At 40.9% G+C, this 19,369-nt stretch overlaps 1 gene segment (V, D, J or C); it reads left to right on the top strand.

Moving 5' to 3' along the window:
* Positions 1 to 8,009: 8,009 nt before the first annotated feature.
* Positions 8,010 to 9,783, top strand: LOC103106744 (immunoglobulin heavy variable 3-23-like). The segment is given in 2 exon segments: positions 8,010 to 8,378; positions 8,477 to 9,783. Coding segments are annotated over 2 exon segments (645 nt in total).
* Positions 9,784 to 19,369: the final 9,586 nt, after the last annotated feature.

The following is a 19,369-nucleotide window of genomic DNA, read 5'->3' as shown; positions in this document are numbered from 1 at the left end:
GCCATGCATCCATAAGTGATCCTGTATTTGTCAATCACCCTCTTAATGGAGGAATGTAAAAAATATCATTTAAATTGCAAAGTTTAAATTCCTTTTGAGAAGAATTTTCGGTAAAGAAGATGCTACCTCTCTGAATCCAGAACTGAACTGTTGGAGAAGCCACCATGAAGAAGCCTCCAGACCACAAGTTGCACAAAAATGGAACTTTGGGTGTGGTTGATTGAACATTTATTTGTATGTATACTTTCATGCCAAAAGGGGACTGCCCCCTAACTGGCTTTTTGTCAATTCGTCCAGCAGTTATTGGTTTTGTTCTTTTTTTCCCCTCTTATCCTCAAATTATTGTAATCTTTAAGTTGATTATGTTCTCATGATCCTTTTTGGGGAAACTTCACCCCCCAACAACGATCATTGGGGGAATGTAAAAATGGATTGGAATCCAGGACTTCAATCTCCACAAGCCTTTGCTCCACTTCCCCAGAATGCCTTGTAATCTCACCTGGGCCGAGATTGAGAAGGGATTTTACCTGATTGCAAAGGCCTGATTGCAAATTTACCTGATTGCCAAAAAAAAAAAAAGAGGTCTCTTTTGGACTTCCGTTTTGGAGCAGATGCGGCTCTTTCCATAATGTAGGCAAGGTCTTGTCTAGGCCTCTGGGGCCTAGGCACTACGTGTTCTTATCTTGTATTTTCTTTAATCCTTAATCTTCAATAAACCTCTTAAAAATCTAATACTCCTTGCAGAGAGAAACTAATTTCTACCTGCCTCAGTCTCTCCTAAATTTTAACTGTGACAGTGCAATCTGATTGGCACCAGGTTAAGAAGAATTTTAAGTCATAAGAGAAACACTTACATTTGATCATAGAAGATAGTATCAAAAATAATTCATTTTTTCTTTTAAAATCATGTCTTCATCAGAATTATGATAACAATTTAAGTTTTTATTTAAGAGAGAGCATATGGGAATATAAGCATTAAAAGCATGATCCTGCTAAAAAAGCATTTTAGGTTATAAAGCACTTCATTTTAGACAGGGTCAGTGTGGGATCAGATCTTCCCAATTTCCTTCCCTTCTTTCCCTTAGCTTAAACAAACAGTTGGTTATATTTATTTATCTATGTGCCTATTATTCTAGATATTATTTCAGCCTTAACTTTATATTTTATTACTTTCTTTAGGAGAGACTAAATACAATGCTAGGTACTATCAGTTAATTGTGATGATTGGACAAATCTATGTGAGAGAGTGAGGGAACTAAGAGAACTAGATTACTAAGGAAAGTTTGAGACTTAATTGTCTCATAGAAAGAACACCAGAGGCTATTAACCTGGGGATTTTTTCTTAGGGAGTTCTTTGATGGTTTGTTTAATTGCTTTTTCTGATATGGGATTGTTTAGGTAGTCTATTTCTTCGTCTGTTAGTCTTGGCAATTTATATTTTTGTAAATATTCACCCATATCATCTAGATTGCCATATTTATTGCCATATGCCATATAATTGGGCATAATAATTTTTAATGATTGCCTTAATTTTCATCTTCATTAGAGGTGAGGTCTCCCTTTTCATCTTGTATACTGCCAATTTGGTTTTCTTCTTTCCTTTTTTTAATTAGTTATTTTACTTCCCTTTCTACCCCTCTCCCTTCTTATTCCCCCCTTATTTTTTTACAGTCTTTTTAAACTACTTCCCCTCACCCTCTCCCTCCCTTGTACTGATCCCCTCCCCACCAGTCTGTTTCTTATCCTTCTACTTCCCTATAGGAAGGAAATCAATTCTCTGCCCCAATGGATTTGATTGTTCTTCCCTCATTGAGTCAATTTCAATGCACGTAAGAGTTGGCTATTTCCTATCTCCAACCTCTTTACCTTTACAGTGTGTATTGATGTTCTCCCCCTTCTGCCAAGAGCTTCTTTGTGACATATAAATTTACCCCCTTTTGTTTCTTTTCCTATTTCTTTTAGCATTAACCTCTTTTTTAGCTCTCGTTGCATATATATATACACACACACATATGTATGTATTTATGCATACATATATTTGTATACATATTTATGTCTTGTTATTTCATCCTATAGTTTGTCACTGTTCCCTCTAAGTGTAATTCTTCTAGCTGCCCAGATGATAATAACAATTTTTAAGAGTCACCAATGATCTCTTTTCTTATAGGCATACATATCATCTTAACTTATTGGGTCTCTTTAAAAAGTTTTTTTCCCCCCCTTAATTACCTTTTGATGATTCTCTTGAGTTCTGTGCTTGGGCATAAATTTTTCTGCTCAGGTCTGGTCTTTTCTCTACAAATGCTTGCAATTCTTCTATTTTGTTAAATGATCATACTTTCCCCTATAAGGATAGAGTCAGTTTTGCTGGGTAATTGATTCTTAGTTGTAGACCTCTTTCCCTTGCTTTCTGGAATATCATATTCCATGCCTTTTGGTCCTTCAGTGTAGATGCAGGAAGATCCTGTGTTATCCTCACTGTGGTTCCATGGTATCTGAATGACTTCTTCTTAGCAGCTTATAATATTTTTTTCCTTGGTCTGATAGTTCTTGAATTTGGTTATAATTCCTGGGTGTTGTCAGTTGGGGATTAAGTACAGGAGGTGATCTGTGGATTCCTTCAATCTCCACTTTCCCCTCTTGTTATAGAATATTGGGGAAGTTTTCTTGGATAATTTCCTGTAGAATGATGTCCAGGCTTTTTCTTTTGTCATGGTCTTCTGGTAGATCAATGATTCTTAATTTGTCTCTCCTGGAATGATTTTCTAAATCTTCTGTTTTGTGAATGAAGTGCTTCATATTTTCCTCATTTTTTTTTATTCTTTTGATTTTGTTTTATAGTGTCCTACTGCCCTGTGAAGTTGCTTGTTTCTAGTTGTTGTATTCTGGTTGTTACAGACTGAATTTCATCCCTGGATTTTTGGTCATCTTTTTCCTTCTGCTCTGATTTTCTTTGGAAAATCATCTTTCATCTTTCATCTCCTTTCCTCATATTTCATTTTCTTTGCCTCATCTTTCATCTCCTTTGCCTCATTTTCAAGCTGCTTGATTTTGGCTTTCAAGACAGTATTTTCTTGTTTTAGTTCAAGTGCCTCTGTTTCCAGATGACTTATCTTAGTTTTTAAGTTCTTTTTCCAATTGTCTTCAGCCTCTCTTAATTGTGTTTTGAATGGTATTTTGAGTTTTTCCAGAGCCTCTATTCAATTCACTGGGTTTTCTATTTTTTTTTTTTTGCTTGGTGTTCCCTCATCCTTCTTTGTTCCATTTGCTCTTTGTTCACTGCCTGTATAGAAGCTGTCAATTGAATTTTTTTCCTTATTTTGTTGTTTGCTCATATTTTCCCATTATTTACTCCCTGCAGTTGCTTGAGCCCTTGCTTCTCTTATCTATTATTATTTTTTGTGTGTGATTTTGGACTTTTCTTTCAGCCTTCACCCTTGGAGTTTTGTCAGTAAATCTCTCAGCACAGTCTGTGGGGGAGGGGATGGTGGAGCTTGAGCTTCCCTGCCCTCTAAAGGCTTTGATGGGTTTAAGTCCTGGTGGGTTGCTGGATGTACCCGAGGCCAAAACCTCAGGAAGGGGGGCAATATGGAGTGTCTTTGCTGCTACAACTAGGCTGCCCACTCTTAGCTCTGCGTTTCTTCTCTAACTGGTTCCCCACTGCCTGTGTTGGATGCTCTGCACCTGGCACAGCTTTTTCTGCAAGGTAAACTCCCTCATAACCAGAGCCTTTGCCCACCCTGAGGTTCCAGCTGCTGCTAAAGGTTGTGGAAAGGGAACTAAAACAAGTTCTGGACTTTCTGCCACTCTGTTGAAACAAGTAACAGTGAGTTTATTAGAGAGATAAGAAATTGACAAGACTGACAGTTGGTGGGGGAAGGGGCAACTGGGAGTGGCAGTTGATCTTGTGGTGAGCACTTCCTTCCTGGTGTGGGAATTGTAAGGAGTTTTTCCTTCCCAGTCTCTGGATAGAAGTGTCTCTATTTACTTCAGCCTGAATAGACAGACCCAACCAGATCTGAATGTCAGAACTTTTCTTGTTGCTTGCTGTCTACTGATAAGATTTTGAAATTAAGAAAACAAGCACAGACATAGCATATACAGGAATAAGAGAAACCCTTCACCAACCTGTGAGGCCTGGCCTCAGCTCCAAAGCTGAGAAAGACTCCAACCTTATTTTGGGAAATTCGTCTTCCCTCTTCCCTGATACCTCTCCAATCTGAACTGGTTACAAAAATTTATCTTATTTGAATATCACAATCAGAAAAGTGAACTATATTTTCAGGAGGCATAGAGGGAGCTGAACCTCAGTTCAATCATTCAAGTACAAATGGTCCTTATTTGGACCCCTGCTGGGTGACCAAAGTCTGGGGAAAGGCTTGTTCCTCAGGAGGATCTGTGTTTACCTGCTCTGGGGCATCTGCGGCACCAATCCATAAGAGAAGACTTTCTTTCTCAGGCTTTCATAAATGGCTCATTTCTTGGACACCCCCTTTTGTTAAAAAATAGCCTTTTAGCAGAGGCATCTCTCTCTTTCTCCCCACCAGCAGTCATATTCCCTCTCTCCCTACAACTCCTCCATTCCCTGCTACAAACCATCCATATCCTCTGTTCTTCATATCCACCAATCTTTCTCTATAAATATTACAAGTTTTAGTGCTCTAGGTGGGGGAAGGGTCCAAGGACCTTCCATCTTCCTTCTCCTTAACCCAGAGAGTTCTAAAATTCCGGCTTTTGGGAGCATACCTTTTTGAATTGAGTCTAGCAGGATAGTTCCTTGGCTCTGTCTTGTTGTTAGGTTTGATTTTCAGTACCATGGGAGCATTTAGTTTGTAACTGGTAAGGAAGGATTTTCATAGGTATTTTGCTTTTGCTGCCTCTATCCTGCCATCTTGACTTCACCCCCTTCTCCTTTAATTGATAGAATTTTCCATTTAGATTTTATGCAGGGATTTTTAATTTGTTCTCCTTCTAATATTTAAATTTCAAGTCCAATTCACTGATCTCCATCTCAGAGACAGGAACTATAGAGGATATACTATAGGAACTCAGAGATATAAATTTTCCCCCTGAGTACTGCTTTGTATCCCAAAGATTTTGATATGTTTTCTCCTCATTGTCATTCTCTTTAATTAATTTCTCAATTGTTTCTATGATTTCTTTTTTGATTTTTCAGTTTTGAAGAATTAGATTAATTAGTTTCCAATTGATTTTAAATTTGCCTCTCCATGGACACTGATTAATTATAATTTTAATCTTATGAACTGAAAATTTGCTCTTATTTCTGCTTTTATGCATTTTTTTGCAATGTTTCTATGCCTTTGTACATGGTGGATATTTGTTTATGTGCCATGTACTGCTAAGAAGGTATGTTCCTTTTTATCCTTGTTCAATTTTCTTCAGATATCTATTAACTCCAATATTTCTAACATTTAATTCACTTCCCTTACTTATTTTTAATTTCTCCTTTGGTTTGATTTATCTGAAAAGGGAAAGTTGCAGTCTTCTACCAATATGGTGCTACTACTTTTCCTTCTTAGGCTCCTTTAGTTTCTTCTTTAGAAATCTATATGCTGTATCATTTGGTGCATAAATGGCTAGTAATGATATTACTTCATTGCTTATAGCAAGATGTGATTTCCTTATCTCTTTTAATCAGATTGGTTTACTTTAGCTTTGTCTGATATCATGATTGTTCCTCCTGATTTTTTTAATTTTAGATGATGCATAATAAATTCTGCTCCAACCTTTAACCTTGAACCTGTATCTGTCACTTAGCCTTAAATGTAAACAATATATAGTAGGATTCTAGTTTTTAATTCACTCTGCTAAGTGCTTTGGTTTCATGGGTGAGTTCATTCCATTCACATTCAGACTTAAGATTCTTGTGTATTGCCCTCCATCCCCTTTACCTCCTGCTCTGTTCCCTTTCACTTTGTTCCTCCTCACCAGTATTTCGCTTTTTATAACACCTCCTACTTACTCCTCCCTTCAATTACCACCCCCTTCCCTTATATTATTCCATTCTTACTTCTCTTTAGGGTAAGATATAATTTTATGTCCCAATGAATATATTTGTTTCTCTCTCTCTTAGTCAGTTATGATGAGAGTAAAGTTTAAACATTGCCCATCACCACCCTTTTCTTGCCCTCTCTAATGATTTTTCATGCCTCTTTATGTCATATAATTTACTCCATTTTATCTATCCCTTCTCTTTTCTCTCAGTGCAATCTGATTAGCACCAGGTAAAGAATTTTAAGTGCACAAGAGAAACATATTTGATTATAGATGATAGCATCAAAAATAACTCATGTTTTTGTTAAAATCATTAGGCTTTATCAGGATTATGATAAGTTAAGTTTTTATTTAAGATAGAACATATGGGAATATAAGCATTAAAGGCATGATCCTGCTGGAAAAGCATTTTAGGTTACAAAGCACTTCATTTTATACACGGCCAGTGTGGGATTCTTATCTACAAATTACAACATTTATAAGGATGGTCAGTGGAGGCAGAAATCTGGCCTAGACATATGGTTCAGACATCTGGCCTGAAAATCTGGACTGGTTACATGGGTTGGCTTATTAGCACAACAACCCCAAATGTTTAGGGTTCCAAATATTCTAAGAAGAATGTCCCCAACACCTTGGGATTCCTTTATTTGAATATCTTGCCTGGATAGATGATTCGACATTTTCCGGAACCATTTTAACTGGTTGTATTAGGTGTGTTATGCTCATTAATATAATGCATTAGCTTATTAATATAAGCTATGGTCCTCTGCCTCCGAAATTTAGTAGGAATAGGATACATCCTTAATAGTCACATTATTTTTATTTTTATTATTTGTTATAATTAAAAAGACTACAGTGTTATCTATTTTATTTTTTTATATATAAAGTCAACAGGGGACAACAGAATTTGTTAAGCCTAGAAGTGTTATAGTTATTTTTGGGAACTCAAGAAATTAATTTGGCAAACAAAGAAGGGAATAATGGAAAAGTAAAAGAATGGATCCAAGGAAATCAATTAAGAAGTACAGTAATAATAAAGGGAAAAGATGATGAAGGTCCAACTTTATATTTTTTTACTTTCTTTAGGAGAGACACTGTCAGTTAATTATGATGGCGAGACAGTGAGGGAACTAAGAGATCTCATTTACTAAGGAGACTTTGAGAGTTAATTGTCATATTGAAAGAATCTATGAGAGACCAGAGCACCAGAGACTCTTAACCTGATGTCCATAAATTCTTTTGTTTTTTAAATTAGTTATATTTCAATATAATTGACTTCCTTTGTAATTTTTATTATGCAAATAAAACATAATTCTGAGAAGAATCTAGACTTCACCAGACTACTTCAGGAGTCCATGACACACAGCTTAAGAACACGTGCCTACTCTATTGCAATGTAGAGACTTAAGAGTATGAACTATTAATAATTGATTCTAATTACTTGTACAGTTTCACTATACTTTCAGATCGGTCTATACTGACCTCCTTATTCTTTCATGGCCAGGACACTCCAACTTTTGTGGTTTCTATGTCTTTGAACTGGTCATCTCCATAACTCCAATGTCCCTCCTAACCTTCATCTCTTAGTTTCCCTGGCTATTTTTACATCTCAATTTAAATATCAAATTCTTTTCAATGCCTTTTGTCATTGCCTGGGCCTAACCCTCTGAAATTAAATCTCATCATCTCTTCATGTATGTTCTATATATCTTGTTATGTACATGCTGTCTTTCCTTTAAAATATGAGTCCTTTGAGGGCAAGGTTTGCTTTTATCTTTTTTTCCTGTATCTTCATCATTTTCCACTAGTGCTTGCTTATTAAAGGATTTCACACTGATTTATCCTATGTGACATGTAGTTGGATTAAAGAAAATGCTTCACTAGAAACAGGAGTATATATGACTCATGATCTGAAATGACTACACCACTTCCACACACATTAACAACTCATTTCAGGGGTGGCCAGGAACACAGAAGGAACTAATGGGTATTTTCTGGTACTGAGACTGTATCAGAAGGAATGCTGGAGGATACACACTGAGACCTCACAATGATACTTGGATTCTCAGTGTCACCAAAGCCTTCCCCAGGGCTTTAGAACCAGTTCTGGGAGTTTCATGCTTCTGTAGCTCAGGGAAGGGATTCATCACAGTGGAAGGCAGCTGCTCTTCCTGTCACTAAATAGAGGAAGACATGCAAATGGGGATCCTCCCTCTGGGCATGAATCAGCTCAAAACCTGTGTCTGCTGCTCTGGGAGAGGAGCTTCTCCTTGTGTGGCCTTTCCCAGCTGAGGACTGACACTGTAGAGCCTGAATCATGGGATTTGGACTCAATGGCATTTTCATTCTGATGATTGTGCAAGGTAGATTTCAATTTTTAAACTTGTTTTTTGCAGGAGGAAAGAGTCTTCGAAGTGGTAGATCCGTGTGACTATTGTCTCTAATGACTCTTTGCTTGCAGGTGTCCATTGTGATATTCAGCTGGTGGAGTCTGGGGGAGATGTAAGACAGCCTGGAGGATCCTTGAAACTCTCCTGCAAAGCTTCTGGATTCACCTTCAGCAGCTATGACATGAATTGGGTCCGACAAGCTCCAGGAAAGGGGCTGGAGTGGGTCTCAACAATTGGTACTGGAAGTAGCACATACTATGCAGACTCTGTGAAAGGCCGATTCACCATCTCCAGGGACAATGGCAACAGCCTGCTGCACCTGCAGATGAATTCCCTGAAAGACGAGGACACAGCCACGTATTACTGTGCAAGAGACACAGTGAGGGAGAGCAGTGAGAGAGCAGACAAAAACCTCCTCTCCAGAGAGTTCTGGTGGAGAATGACAGAGAGGGAACTCCAGAACTCTGAGCACAAGGAGCCCAGTTACAACAACAGGTGGGGAGTGAAGCTGACAAGTGTATTTCCAAGGTCTGCGATTTTCTCCCAAATCCCACTAAATATCCCTTTCTCTTACTTAAGTCCTTTTTGTCTCTGCTGCTCTTTCCTGATAAGCAGAGGCTCAGGGAGGAGATGTATTCTTTTAATGCTTTACATATTTTGTATATCATGACTCTAATTTCTCTGATGTTGTCAGACATGAAGCAGAGACAAAGTCACATGACAAATGAGGAATCACTGAACATTCACTACAGGCATTCTGCAGGGTTTTCATACACTCTGAGCACCAGGCAACATACTTGTGTTGAAAAGTTAGCTAGTGGGGCAATTAGGTGCTTAGTGAATAGAGAGCCAGGTCCAGAGATGGGAGGTCGTGGATTCAAATCTGGCTTCAGATACTTCAGCCTTGTAGGGATATGAAAAGCTTGTTTGAGGGTGTAGAAATTTGTTTCTGGAATGCTGATAAGCAGAATTTATCTCAGCTGAAATTGGTGAGACTTGTCTTTTAAGAAAAAAGAAGGCTTCTGGGATCGAATGGTGACAAAGTACACAAAGGACGGAGAATGTCCTGGGATGGTTACAGAGGCATATTCTGGTATCAACTGGGAATGGACCTTTTCTGACCAACTAGGCTGTTAATCCTTGAGTGATACAATAATTACATGAGCCAGTGATAGCTTTGGCCTGTATGTGAAGCCCTCACTATGTGTCCCTTGGGACATGAGGAAATATTTTCCCTGTTGGGCCTGTTCCTTTGTGACAAATTCCCACAATCAGCACATAACGCAATTTGTAAAATTAAAGTTTCCATTTCCTCAAACAACCTATTAGGTTAATAATTGAAAATTCTTAAATTGTTAGGGAACATATTTTGAAAAGCAGGTGCATTTTATTAATAGATGGCTTGTACTTGTAGTCTTAATTTACCACAGTTGTAGTTTGGATCTTGAGCTTGGAAATATAGCTCAAAGCTTTCTTAAATTTTCCCCAAAATCTGGGGTAAAGAAATTCATCTGTAAAATATTGTTACTCAAGTGTTTATAGATGTTTATAGTTAATGTGTACTTTTAAAAAGGATATTCTTTAACAGAAACATCACATACCAACTCTGCAAACAACTCAGGAATCCAATTTCATAAAGGGATCTATTCCTGTCAGAAGATGATTTCTGAAGATGAAATCTGTTGGCTAAGATACCCAAATGCAAATGTGTAATGTCAATTACTATTGTACTAATTTTCTCTGTTTCTATCTGGTGTTCTAGTTTTTGTTCCTTTAGAAACCAAGTCTGGTTTCTACACTTCTATCTTAGGGGCTAACCCTTTTGACCTGCCAATCAGGGGAAGCAATCGCTGGACATCCTTCTGATCTCCAAGCAGGCCCCCACCTACCTAGGACCCTGGTATTCACTGAGGACATGTCCCTAAAGACATTGTGTCCATAGTCTTGCCCTCCCTGTTCAAGTTTTGGTTATTCTACTGTGGGATATGTGGACCTTGTATTTGTAACCTTGTCACTTCTCTAGTTGCTTCTAGGGTAAAAGCAATCATGGGAATCACCCAGATGCCACTGTAATCTTGGCAACTATTCCAGCCTGAAGCCCTGGGCATTGCCTACAGCCAATACCTCTCTTTCCTGACAATAGGCAGGGGCAGCTCTACAACCTGTGAGATTTAAAATGGTTGAGGTCTTAAACTGTAGTGGTTAAAATAGTGGAAGATATAAATTGTGATAGATATAAGAGAGGGTGAGTAAGTTTGACCACAGAAATATGTTTCACTACAGTGTCTTGGGTTTAAAATCAAATATAAGGTGGTCGCCAGGGAAATATTCCCAATTATTCAAATACCCAAGTCAATTGGGTTTTATAGAGATTTTAATTAACAATACAATGAGTAATCAAAGAAAGAGAGAGAGAGTAAGAAAGGAATAAGTATGAAGGGCCTCAAGCCAATATGGCCTAGACCTGAGTCTTAAAAGAGAAATCAGTCAGTTTTTTAACACTCACCACAAGGTCTGACTAAACAAGGATACTAGTGACACCAGGCCAGCATCCTTCCTCAAAGAGTCTTCCAGCCAGAGATTGCTTCAAAGGGCCTCTCTCAAGAGCCTCCAGAGCTCCTACCCCAGAGGGACAGAGTCCCTCAGAGGAGCTCCTCAAGGAACTCTCCTTCAGAATGAGAGTCAGAAATCGAGCCTCTTGCTCTTCTCTGAGCTCTTATTTTTAAGGGCAAAATCTCCTCTGTCACCTCCCCTAAGTCCTTACATCTACCAATCACTGTAGATGTTTCTAAAGGACCGCCCATTCTTAGTCCTCACCTAAGAAGGTGTGGATTTTTGAGTAATTCATACCAGGAAAGCTCTGAGTAAGTTTTCCAGTTCTTTGTTCCTTGTAAATTCACAAGTTGCTCGACCTTTATAGGTACTTAGCTTAAGAAAAGTATGGGTTTAAGTACTTTTCATTGTTCAGAAAAGAGTTTACAACTTTATCTTCCCCTAGGGCAGACCCAAGTAGGTAAAGTAGAATTCTCACATTCCTGCTTTAAGTAGAGTTCACTGCCCAAATGGAGAATGGTCTTAATCCAATCTTATAAAATAGGGTCTGGGAAATTTTAAGGTTTACAAACCATTCTCATCTCTGAAGAAGCTACAGAACACAGAGACTATCGCCCCTTTCCCCTTAGATATTTGGAGGGGGATGGGGCGGTATGGGGCATTGTATCCCCATAGTGTAGAAGTTTTTCAGGCAAACTATAGGTAGAAAATGTCTTTGCTCCTACTATATAACCTTACCTGACACAGAGTCAAAGGTTTGACTCCATTCAGCATTGTCACTGCGCCTACCTCTGACCCCTATGAGATTTGGTACTGGAAAGCCCCTCCTGGTACATGATTGGTCTGTAACACAGGCCTCATGCCTTGTCTATCCCTTCATACCATAAGAACAAAAGGTGCTGTGGATTATTATTCCCCAGGTTTACTCTTGTTCAGGAGAAAGTGGTAGAGAACATTTTGAAGGGATGCAGACTGGTGAACACCTGGCAGGCCTTGTCAGGCATTATAGAGTGCCCATTCTCATGCCAATTTTGGTAGGGCTAGGTATAGGAGAAACTGCGGCTTTAAACACCACATCCCTAGTTCAGGGAAGCCAAAATCTCCAGTCCTCTCACCAGATTAATTTGGACCTCAGTGAATTGGAAACCTCTGTTAATTTCTTGGAAAAATCACTGGATGGACTCTGTGTGGCATTGGGAGAATCCTACTGTTTTTTTTTTTTATGCCAACCCATTCTGGGGTTGTGAAGGATACAAGAGAGGGAATGGACCAATACTCAGCCCACCAACTGGTATTCTAGTCTTTTCTCTTGGTCTCTGTGGCTGACTACCTGATCATAGCCCTGGCAGGACCACTCATATTAGTAATAGTGGGCCTTTTAATAGAACCCTGCCAGATCAACTGTCTCATGATCTATATCTGGCAGCATCTTCAAGCTATTAAGCTTTCATTCCTGGGATCACATTACTTTCCTTTTATCTGATGATGAGTCAATGGTTTGACTCATGAACAAGAAAAGGAGGGAATGAAGTAGTCCTAATAAGAGAAGATAATAAAATTGAAGAATTGAAGTAGATAAAGCAGATCAATCACTTCCTACATTTTTTAGGAAACAGACCCCTCCCCCCCCAGGAGGTCAAGCAGTTTATGGAGGCTTCAGACTAGACTCTAATTAGCCTAAGAATGATAATTAGGAAGGTCGGGAAACAAAAGGGACTTCAGGAATATCAAAGAGGTCAGGATGGAATGCAAGGTAATATATAGCTAACTAGGGATAGGTGATTAAGTACATGTGAAAGTAAACAACCCCTGAATAACCTGAGGATTGTCCATTCATCACTGAACTCACATACCTGTGTTTGTGATAAGGTTCATTTGATTGTCAAATAAGAACCTGTATGTGAAAGGAAAAAACTTTGTATCTATATATATAAGCTATCTTGTAAAGTCAGTCTGACCCAGCTTCCACTAGGGAAGGCTGTCTCAGCTGGTAGATTCTTTATTAATCAATAAATAATGGTTCCAATAATTAAATTTTTGGGTGTTTGGATTCACTTCATGAAGTGCCCCACTTCAATACATGTATATGTTTGTATATGCATATGTATATATGCTCATAATATGTATTCTAATTATTCAGAGATTTCAAATACCAAACCCTTAATAGAGAAATATGATAAAATAAAGTTTCTTTTTTCTTTTTGCTTCCCTTATTTCTTATTATTTTGGTTTGAAACTTCTTTTCAGTTTTTTTTTTCCAGGGGTTATTTTGAGGACTGATCTACTTTCACACTTTCCTTTGAGGTTTTCCATATTTTCTTTATGGAAATGCTATCCTCTTCTAAGTTCCTGTATTGGTTTTCCCTTTCACTAAAGTAACTCTCTGAGTTCAGGTGTTTTTTCTTTGTCTGTAGCTCATTTTTCTAATTTTTTTTTTCCTGTTACCTTCTGTATCTGTTAAGATTCCTCTGTTCCTGATGTGTGGGGAATACTGCTTCAAGCTTACAGAGTACTTTTCTCTAGTACCTAGTTAAACCCCCTTGGATGTGTCTGTCAAGGGGGTGACCCTGCTGGCTTGCATTGGGGATGCTTGTATCTATTTCGTCTAGCTAGATTCAGCACTCTGTGTTAACAGTTCCCCTGTTGTTTCATGAGCACTCTGCCCATGGGGGCTGGTCCCCACTTTCCTGCTCCCCTGCTCCTGCCAAGTGACTTAGGTTGATCAAGTCCCCTGATCTGGGTTCTGCTGCCTCAGGTGCTCTGTCACTTCATTGCCTTACATATTGCTGAATGTGAGTGTATCAGAGTATCTCAGGCTCTTCCAGTTCCCCTCTTCCTCTGCTTTGTTGCCTCAGGCACTCTTCTGCCAAATGGGAGTATGTAGGTTCCTGCCCTCTGCCTTTACTGTCCCTATAGGGTGTCTTAGGCAGGATTAGTCCCCCATTCTGTTGCTTTGCTGTCTCATGGAAGTGAGTAGATTTCATGCTATCTCTGCCTTTGCAACCCTTGCAGAGTGTCTTAGGCTGTACTGGAGCCTCCTCTGCCACTTCACTGACTTAGGCTTTGTGCTGCCATGTGGGAGAATGCAGATTCCTGACCTCTACTTTCTCTCCTCCTGTGGAGTCTGTAAAGTGCAGGTTGTAAAGAAAAGGTGGAACATGGAAGAAGAGATGATTAATGGGCAATGATCGCTGGTAGCGGAAGATGTTGGAGAGAAGAATGGACTTGGGAGAACTCCAAAAGGAACTCTAGGATTTTTGAACTGGGATCTCAAAGTGGCAGGAAGCACTTTTCCTTGCTGAAGATCTTGTCAAGAGTCAACTGAGGATTTCCAAGGGACTTGCCCTGAGTCGTCACCAGAAGAGTGACTCTTCAACTTATATCTCTAAAAACATCTATAAACAACATCTCACCTAACCAGACACAAATCTTACCCACATACATGTTCCTGTAAAAGAAGACAGAAGAAACTACAATGAAGGTGAGACGACAGTCAAACATGTTTCCCGCACAGATGAAGAGTTCCACTAAAAGCAAGACCAGAAAAAATCCTTCCAGGACCATCATAGACTTTAAATATAGACTTTAAATGAACAATAAGAGCCAGACAAAAGAACTTTAACCCATGAACTATGTAGAACAAAGAACTTCAAGGAACATGTCACATAAAATGGTACATCACAAACATATTAACTTCACATTAAGGACACACATGCAACATGCACATAAATCCAGAATAAAATAGAAGATAGAAATGTCAGACAACATGGGAAGAGGATCCATCGGCAGGGAGTAAGTATATACATGCCATACAATATATTAAAACATAACCTTAAAACACATTGGTTTAGGGGCCTTGGTGTAAACAAGCAAGTCCCATGATAATGAAAAATGTATATACTTGTAAATAAAGCTCTTGCAAGAGTCAAACAGGTAGAAATGAATTAGAAAAAAACTTTTCTGTCTGACTACAAAGCAGAACTCATGTATATATGTAATATGTATATATGTATGGGGTGTATGGGGTGCTCAGGGAGGGATAGTATCTCTGGTATGGAGGGCTTGTCGTGCCCTCCTAGGGCAGCTCTCCAGCCTCTGACCCCTACCTGACACCCAGCTCTCACTTGTGGCTCCCAGTAGCTGCTAGCATGCGGCAGCGGCCACAGCCTGGGCAACAGCTTTGACAGGCCAGATAAAACTTGTGAGGGTAGCCATCGGGTCATTGACCCCTGGTGAACCAGGTCTTTGCTCACCCAACATGTGAAGACTGCTTTGGCGGAACAGGCAGAAAAAACCAATAAGAAGATTCAACGGCTGAGATGGCGATGCAGCAAAGCACTGTGGAGTGCTTAGGGCATGTTGGAGCACAAAAGACAACACAGCCATCCAATGCAGCTGAGGAAGTCTCCAGACATAACAACTTTTCATGCCAATGGTCCCAGGCTTCCAACGCCGAGAGAGTGGGACTGTCTCTGTGCATTGGCTTTTCCACTTAAATCTCTTTCACACACAAGTATCTTTGTGCACACTCATCTATCCTAACCCCGTCCACCCTCTTCAAGACCTGCGACGATGGGGGAGTGGCTACGCAACAGGTGGAGGTGAACACTGGCAGTTGTAGTCACGATCCTGCACATAGGCGGCCCACGGACCAGTGGTTGCTTGGCTCTGTAGGGCAGCAGAGATGTTCGACAGCATCCTGGGTGACTGAGCAGCCCTCTCTAGGACAGCACTGCTCACCCTAATCAAGGGAGGGGACTAGAAAAGGTGTCCCAAACATTGCCTACCCTACAAACATCTGGTCAGCACACCGCGGCTGGCGGGTCATCCCTTTAAGCTGTCGAAATCAAAAGAAACAAAATACAAAGAAACTCCTACTAGGAGCATGGAACATCAGAACATTACTTGATAGAGAGAATACCCCAAGACCTGAGAGAAGAACAGCTCTAATCAGTAAAGAACTGGCACGATATAACATCGACATCGCAGCCTTAAGTGAAACACGCTTACCAGAAGAGGGATCACTCAGTGAACCCACCACTGGACACACCTTCTTCTGGAAAGGTAGAGCCACAAATGAAGACAGAATCTACAGTGTTGGCCTGGCTATCAAGACCAGTTTGCTCAAAGAGCTGCCAGACTTGCCTGTGGGCATCAGTGAGAGCTCTGCTCATGAAGATCTTTTTACCTCTCAGCAAACAGCGGTATGCCACAATCATCAGCGCATATGCCCCAACACTGACCAGCACAGAGGAGACCATAGAGCAGTTCTACTATGAACTGAGTGCCGTCCTGCACTCAGTGCCCACAAATGACAAGCTGATACTACTGGGAGACTTCAGTGCCTGAGTTGGCCATGACCATGAAAGATGGAAAGGAGTGCTCGGCAAACACGGCGTGGGCAAAATGAACAACAATGGCCTACTGCTACTCAGCAAATGCTCAGAGTTTGAACTCACCATCATGAACACTGTGTTCAGAATGGCAAACAAATATAAAACAACGTGGATGCACCCATGATCAAAATAGTGGCATCTCATTGAGTACATCATTGTAAGCCGGTGAGCCATCCAGGATGTAAGGATCACCAGAACCATGAGAGGAGCTGAATGCTGGACAGACCACCGATTGGTTAGAGTGACTCTTCAAATGCACATTGAGCCTCGCCATCCAAAATGTGCCCAGACAGTTTGTGCATTTTACAGTGTGAGTTGTCTTAGAGATCCATCTTATTTGCAAAAACTTCAGTCCTGCCTGGATGACAAGCTGTCTGCCAAGGGACCACTCACTGTAAGCTCAACTGAGAAATAGAACCAGTTCAGAGATGCAGTGAAGGAAACATCAAAGGCAGTCCTAGGCCCCAAACAACGCAACCACCAGGACTGGTTCGACGAGAACAACACTACTATTGAAGACCTATTGAGAAAATGCTCAATTCTGCTGGGCAAAGACCTATTGAGCAAAAAGAACAATGCCTTTATGGAGTGACAAAATAACCCAAACTGTGCTCCTAAAAAAGACAGATTCAAGTCTCTCCAAGACACTGTGCAGTGTGAAATCAGGAAGATGCAAGACTGATGGTGGGAAAAAAAGGCAGAAGAAATTCAGCACTTTGCTGACACGAAAAACTATAAACAATTTTTCAGTGCCCTCAAGACTGTCTATGGGCCATTAAAACCCACCACCACTCCCTTGCTATCCTCTGACAGTGACACTCTCATAAAAGATAAAAAAGGCATCAGCAACAGGTGGAAAGAACACTTCAGTCAGCTTCTCAACTGACCCTCTTCAGTCGACCAAAGCACCCTTGACCAGATTCCCCAAAACCGCACCATTGAACAACTTGATGTCCCTCCTTCAATAGAGGAAGTCCAAAAAGCCATTAAACAAATGAGTGCAGGCAAGGCACCCGGTAAAGATGGGATCCCAACCGAGGTGTACAAGGCCTTAAATGGAAAGGTGCTCACGGCATTCCACATAGTTCTGACCAGCATATGGGAAGAGGAAGACATGCCCCCAAAACTCAGAGATGCCTCCATCGTAGCCCTATACAAGAACAAAGGCGCACAAGCAGCCTGTGACAACTACAGAGGCATCTCACTACTCTCCACTGCTGGAAAGATCCTCGCCGGTGTTATACTCAACAGACTCCTGTCATCTGTTTCAGAGCAGAACCTGCCTGAATCACGATGTGGCTTCCGACCAGATCTCAGCACCATCAACATGGTCTTCACAGTGAGGCAAATGCAAGAAAAATGCCTTGAGCAGAACCTAAGTCTCTACATTGTATTTATAGACCTGACAAAGGCGTTCGACACAGTGAACAGGGACACATTGTGGGTGATCCTCAGCAAGCTCAGCTGCCCAGCAAAATTTGTCAAACTGATCCAACTCTTTCATGTTGACATGACAGGGGAAGTCCTATCTAGTGGAGAGACTTCCGATCGCTTCAACATCTCCAATGGCATGAAACAAGGCTGTGTCCTCGCTCCGGTACTATTCAACCTATTTTTCACCCAAGTATTACGACATGCTGTGATGGATCTAGACCTGGGCATCTACATCAAATACCGACTGGATGGCTCACTATTTGACCTTCGCCGCCTGACTGCAAAAACAAAGACAACAGAGAGACTCATCCTGGAAGCTCTCTTTGCAGATGACTGTGCTCTCATGGCCCACCAAGAAAATCATCTTCAAACCATTGTGGACAGGTTCTCTACCTCAACAAAACGGTTTGGTCTGACTATCAGCCTCAGCAAAACAGAAGTACTGTTCCAACCTGCACCAGGAAGGCCAACTAACCAGCCGGGAATTACAATTGATGACACGCAGCTTTCTAACGTCAACACTTTCAAGTACCTGGGCAGCACCATCGCCAGCGATAGGTCCCTAGACCATGAGATCAATGCCAGGATCCAAAAGGCCAGCCAGGCACTTGGGTGGTTGCGCTCCAAAGTCCTCCAACACAGAGGTGTAAGCACTGCAACGAAGCTCAAAGTGTATAACTCAGTGGTCCTCAGCTCACTCTTGTACGGTTGTGAGACATGGACATTGTACCGGAAGCACATGAAGCAGCTGGAGCAATTCCACCAATGCTCCCTCCAGTCAATCATGAGGATCAGATGGCAGGACTGAATCACCAATCAGGAAGTCCTCAACAGAGCCAACTCCACCAGCATCAAAGTCATGGTCCTCAAAACCCAGCTACAGTGGTCTGGACACGTCATCCGCATGGACCCACAGTGAATATGAAGACAGCTATTCTATGGTGAACTGTCAGCTGGACTCAGGAAACAAGGCCGACTACAGAAGAGATTCAAGGATCAGCTAAAGTCCAACTTGAAGTGGGCTGGCATCACACCAAAGCAACTAGAACTCGCTGCCTCTGTCAGAAGCAGCTGGCGAACCCACATTAACAATGCTGCCGCCACCTTTGAAGATGAATGACGTCGACGTCTTGCCGCTGCGCGTGAACGCCGACACCAGGCCACAACCGCACCTCCTGTAACAACTGGAGTCCCATGCCCCATGTGCCACAAACTGTGCGCCTCAGCCTTTGGACTCCAAAGCCACATGAGGGTACACCGTAGATGAAACTGCACAAAGACAATAGTTATACTTGATCACCGAGAGACTACCACTAATCTAATCTAATCATCAGCATTTTCCACCAGTGCTTGCTTAATAAATTGATTTCACAATGATTTATCCTATGTGCTATGGAGTTGAAGTGAAGAAAATGCTTTCCAAGAAACAGGAGTATATATGGCACATGATCTGAGATGACTACATCAGTTCCACATACATTAACAGCTCATTTCAGGGGTGGCCAGGAGCACAGAAGGAACTCATGAGTATTTTCTGGTACTGAGACTGTGTCAGATGGAGTGATGGAGGACAGACACTGA

Source organism: Monodelphis domestica, chromosome 1, assembly GCF_027887165.1.
Source record: "Monodelphis domestica isolate mMonDom1 chromosome 1, mMonDom1.pri, whole genome shotgun sequence".
Classification (NCBI taxonomy): domain Eukaryota; kingdom Metazoa; phylum Chordata; class Mammalia; order Didelphimorphia; family Didelphidae; genus Monodelphis; species Monodelphis domestica.
Note: the sequence above shows the minus strand (reverse complement) of the source record. Positions and strands in the feature narration are given on the sequence as shown.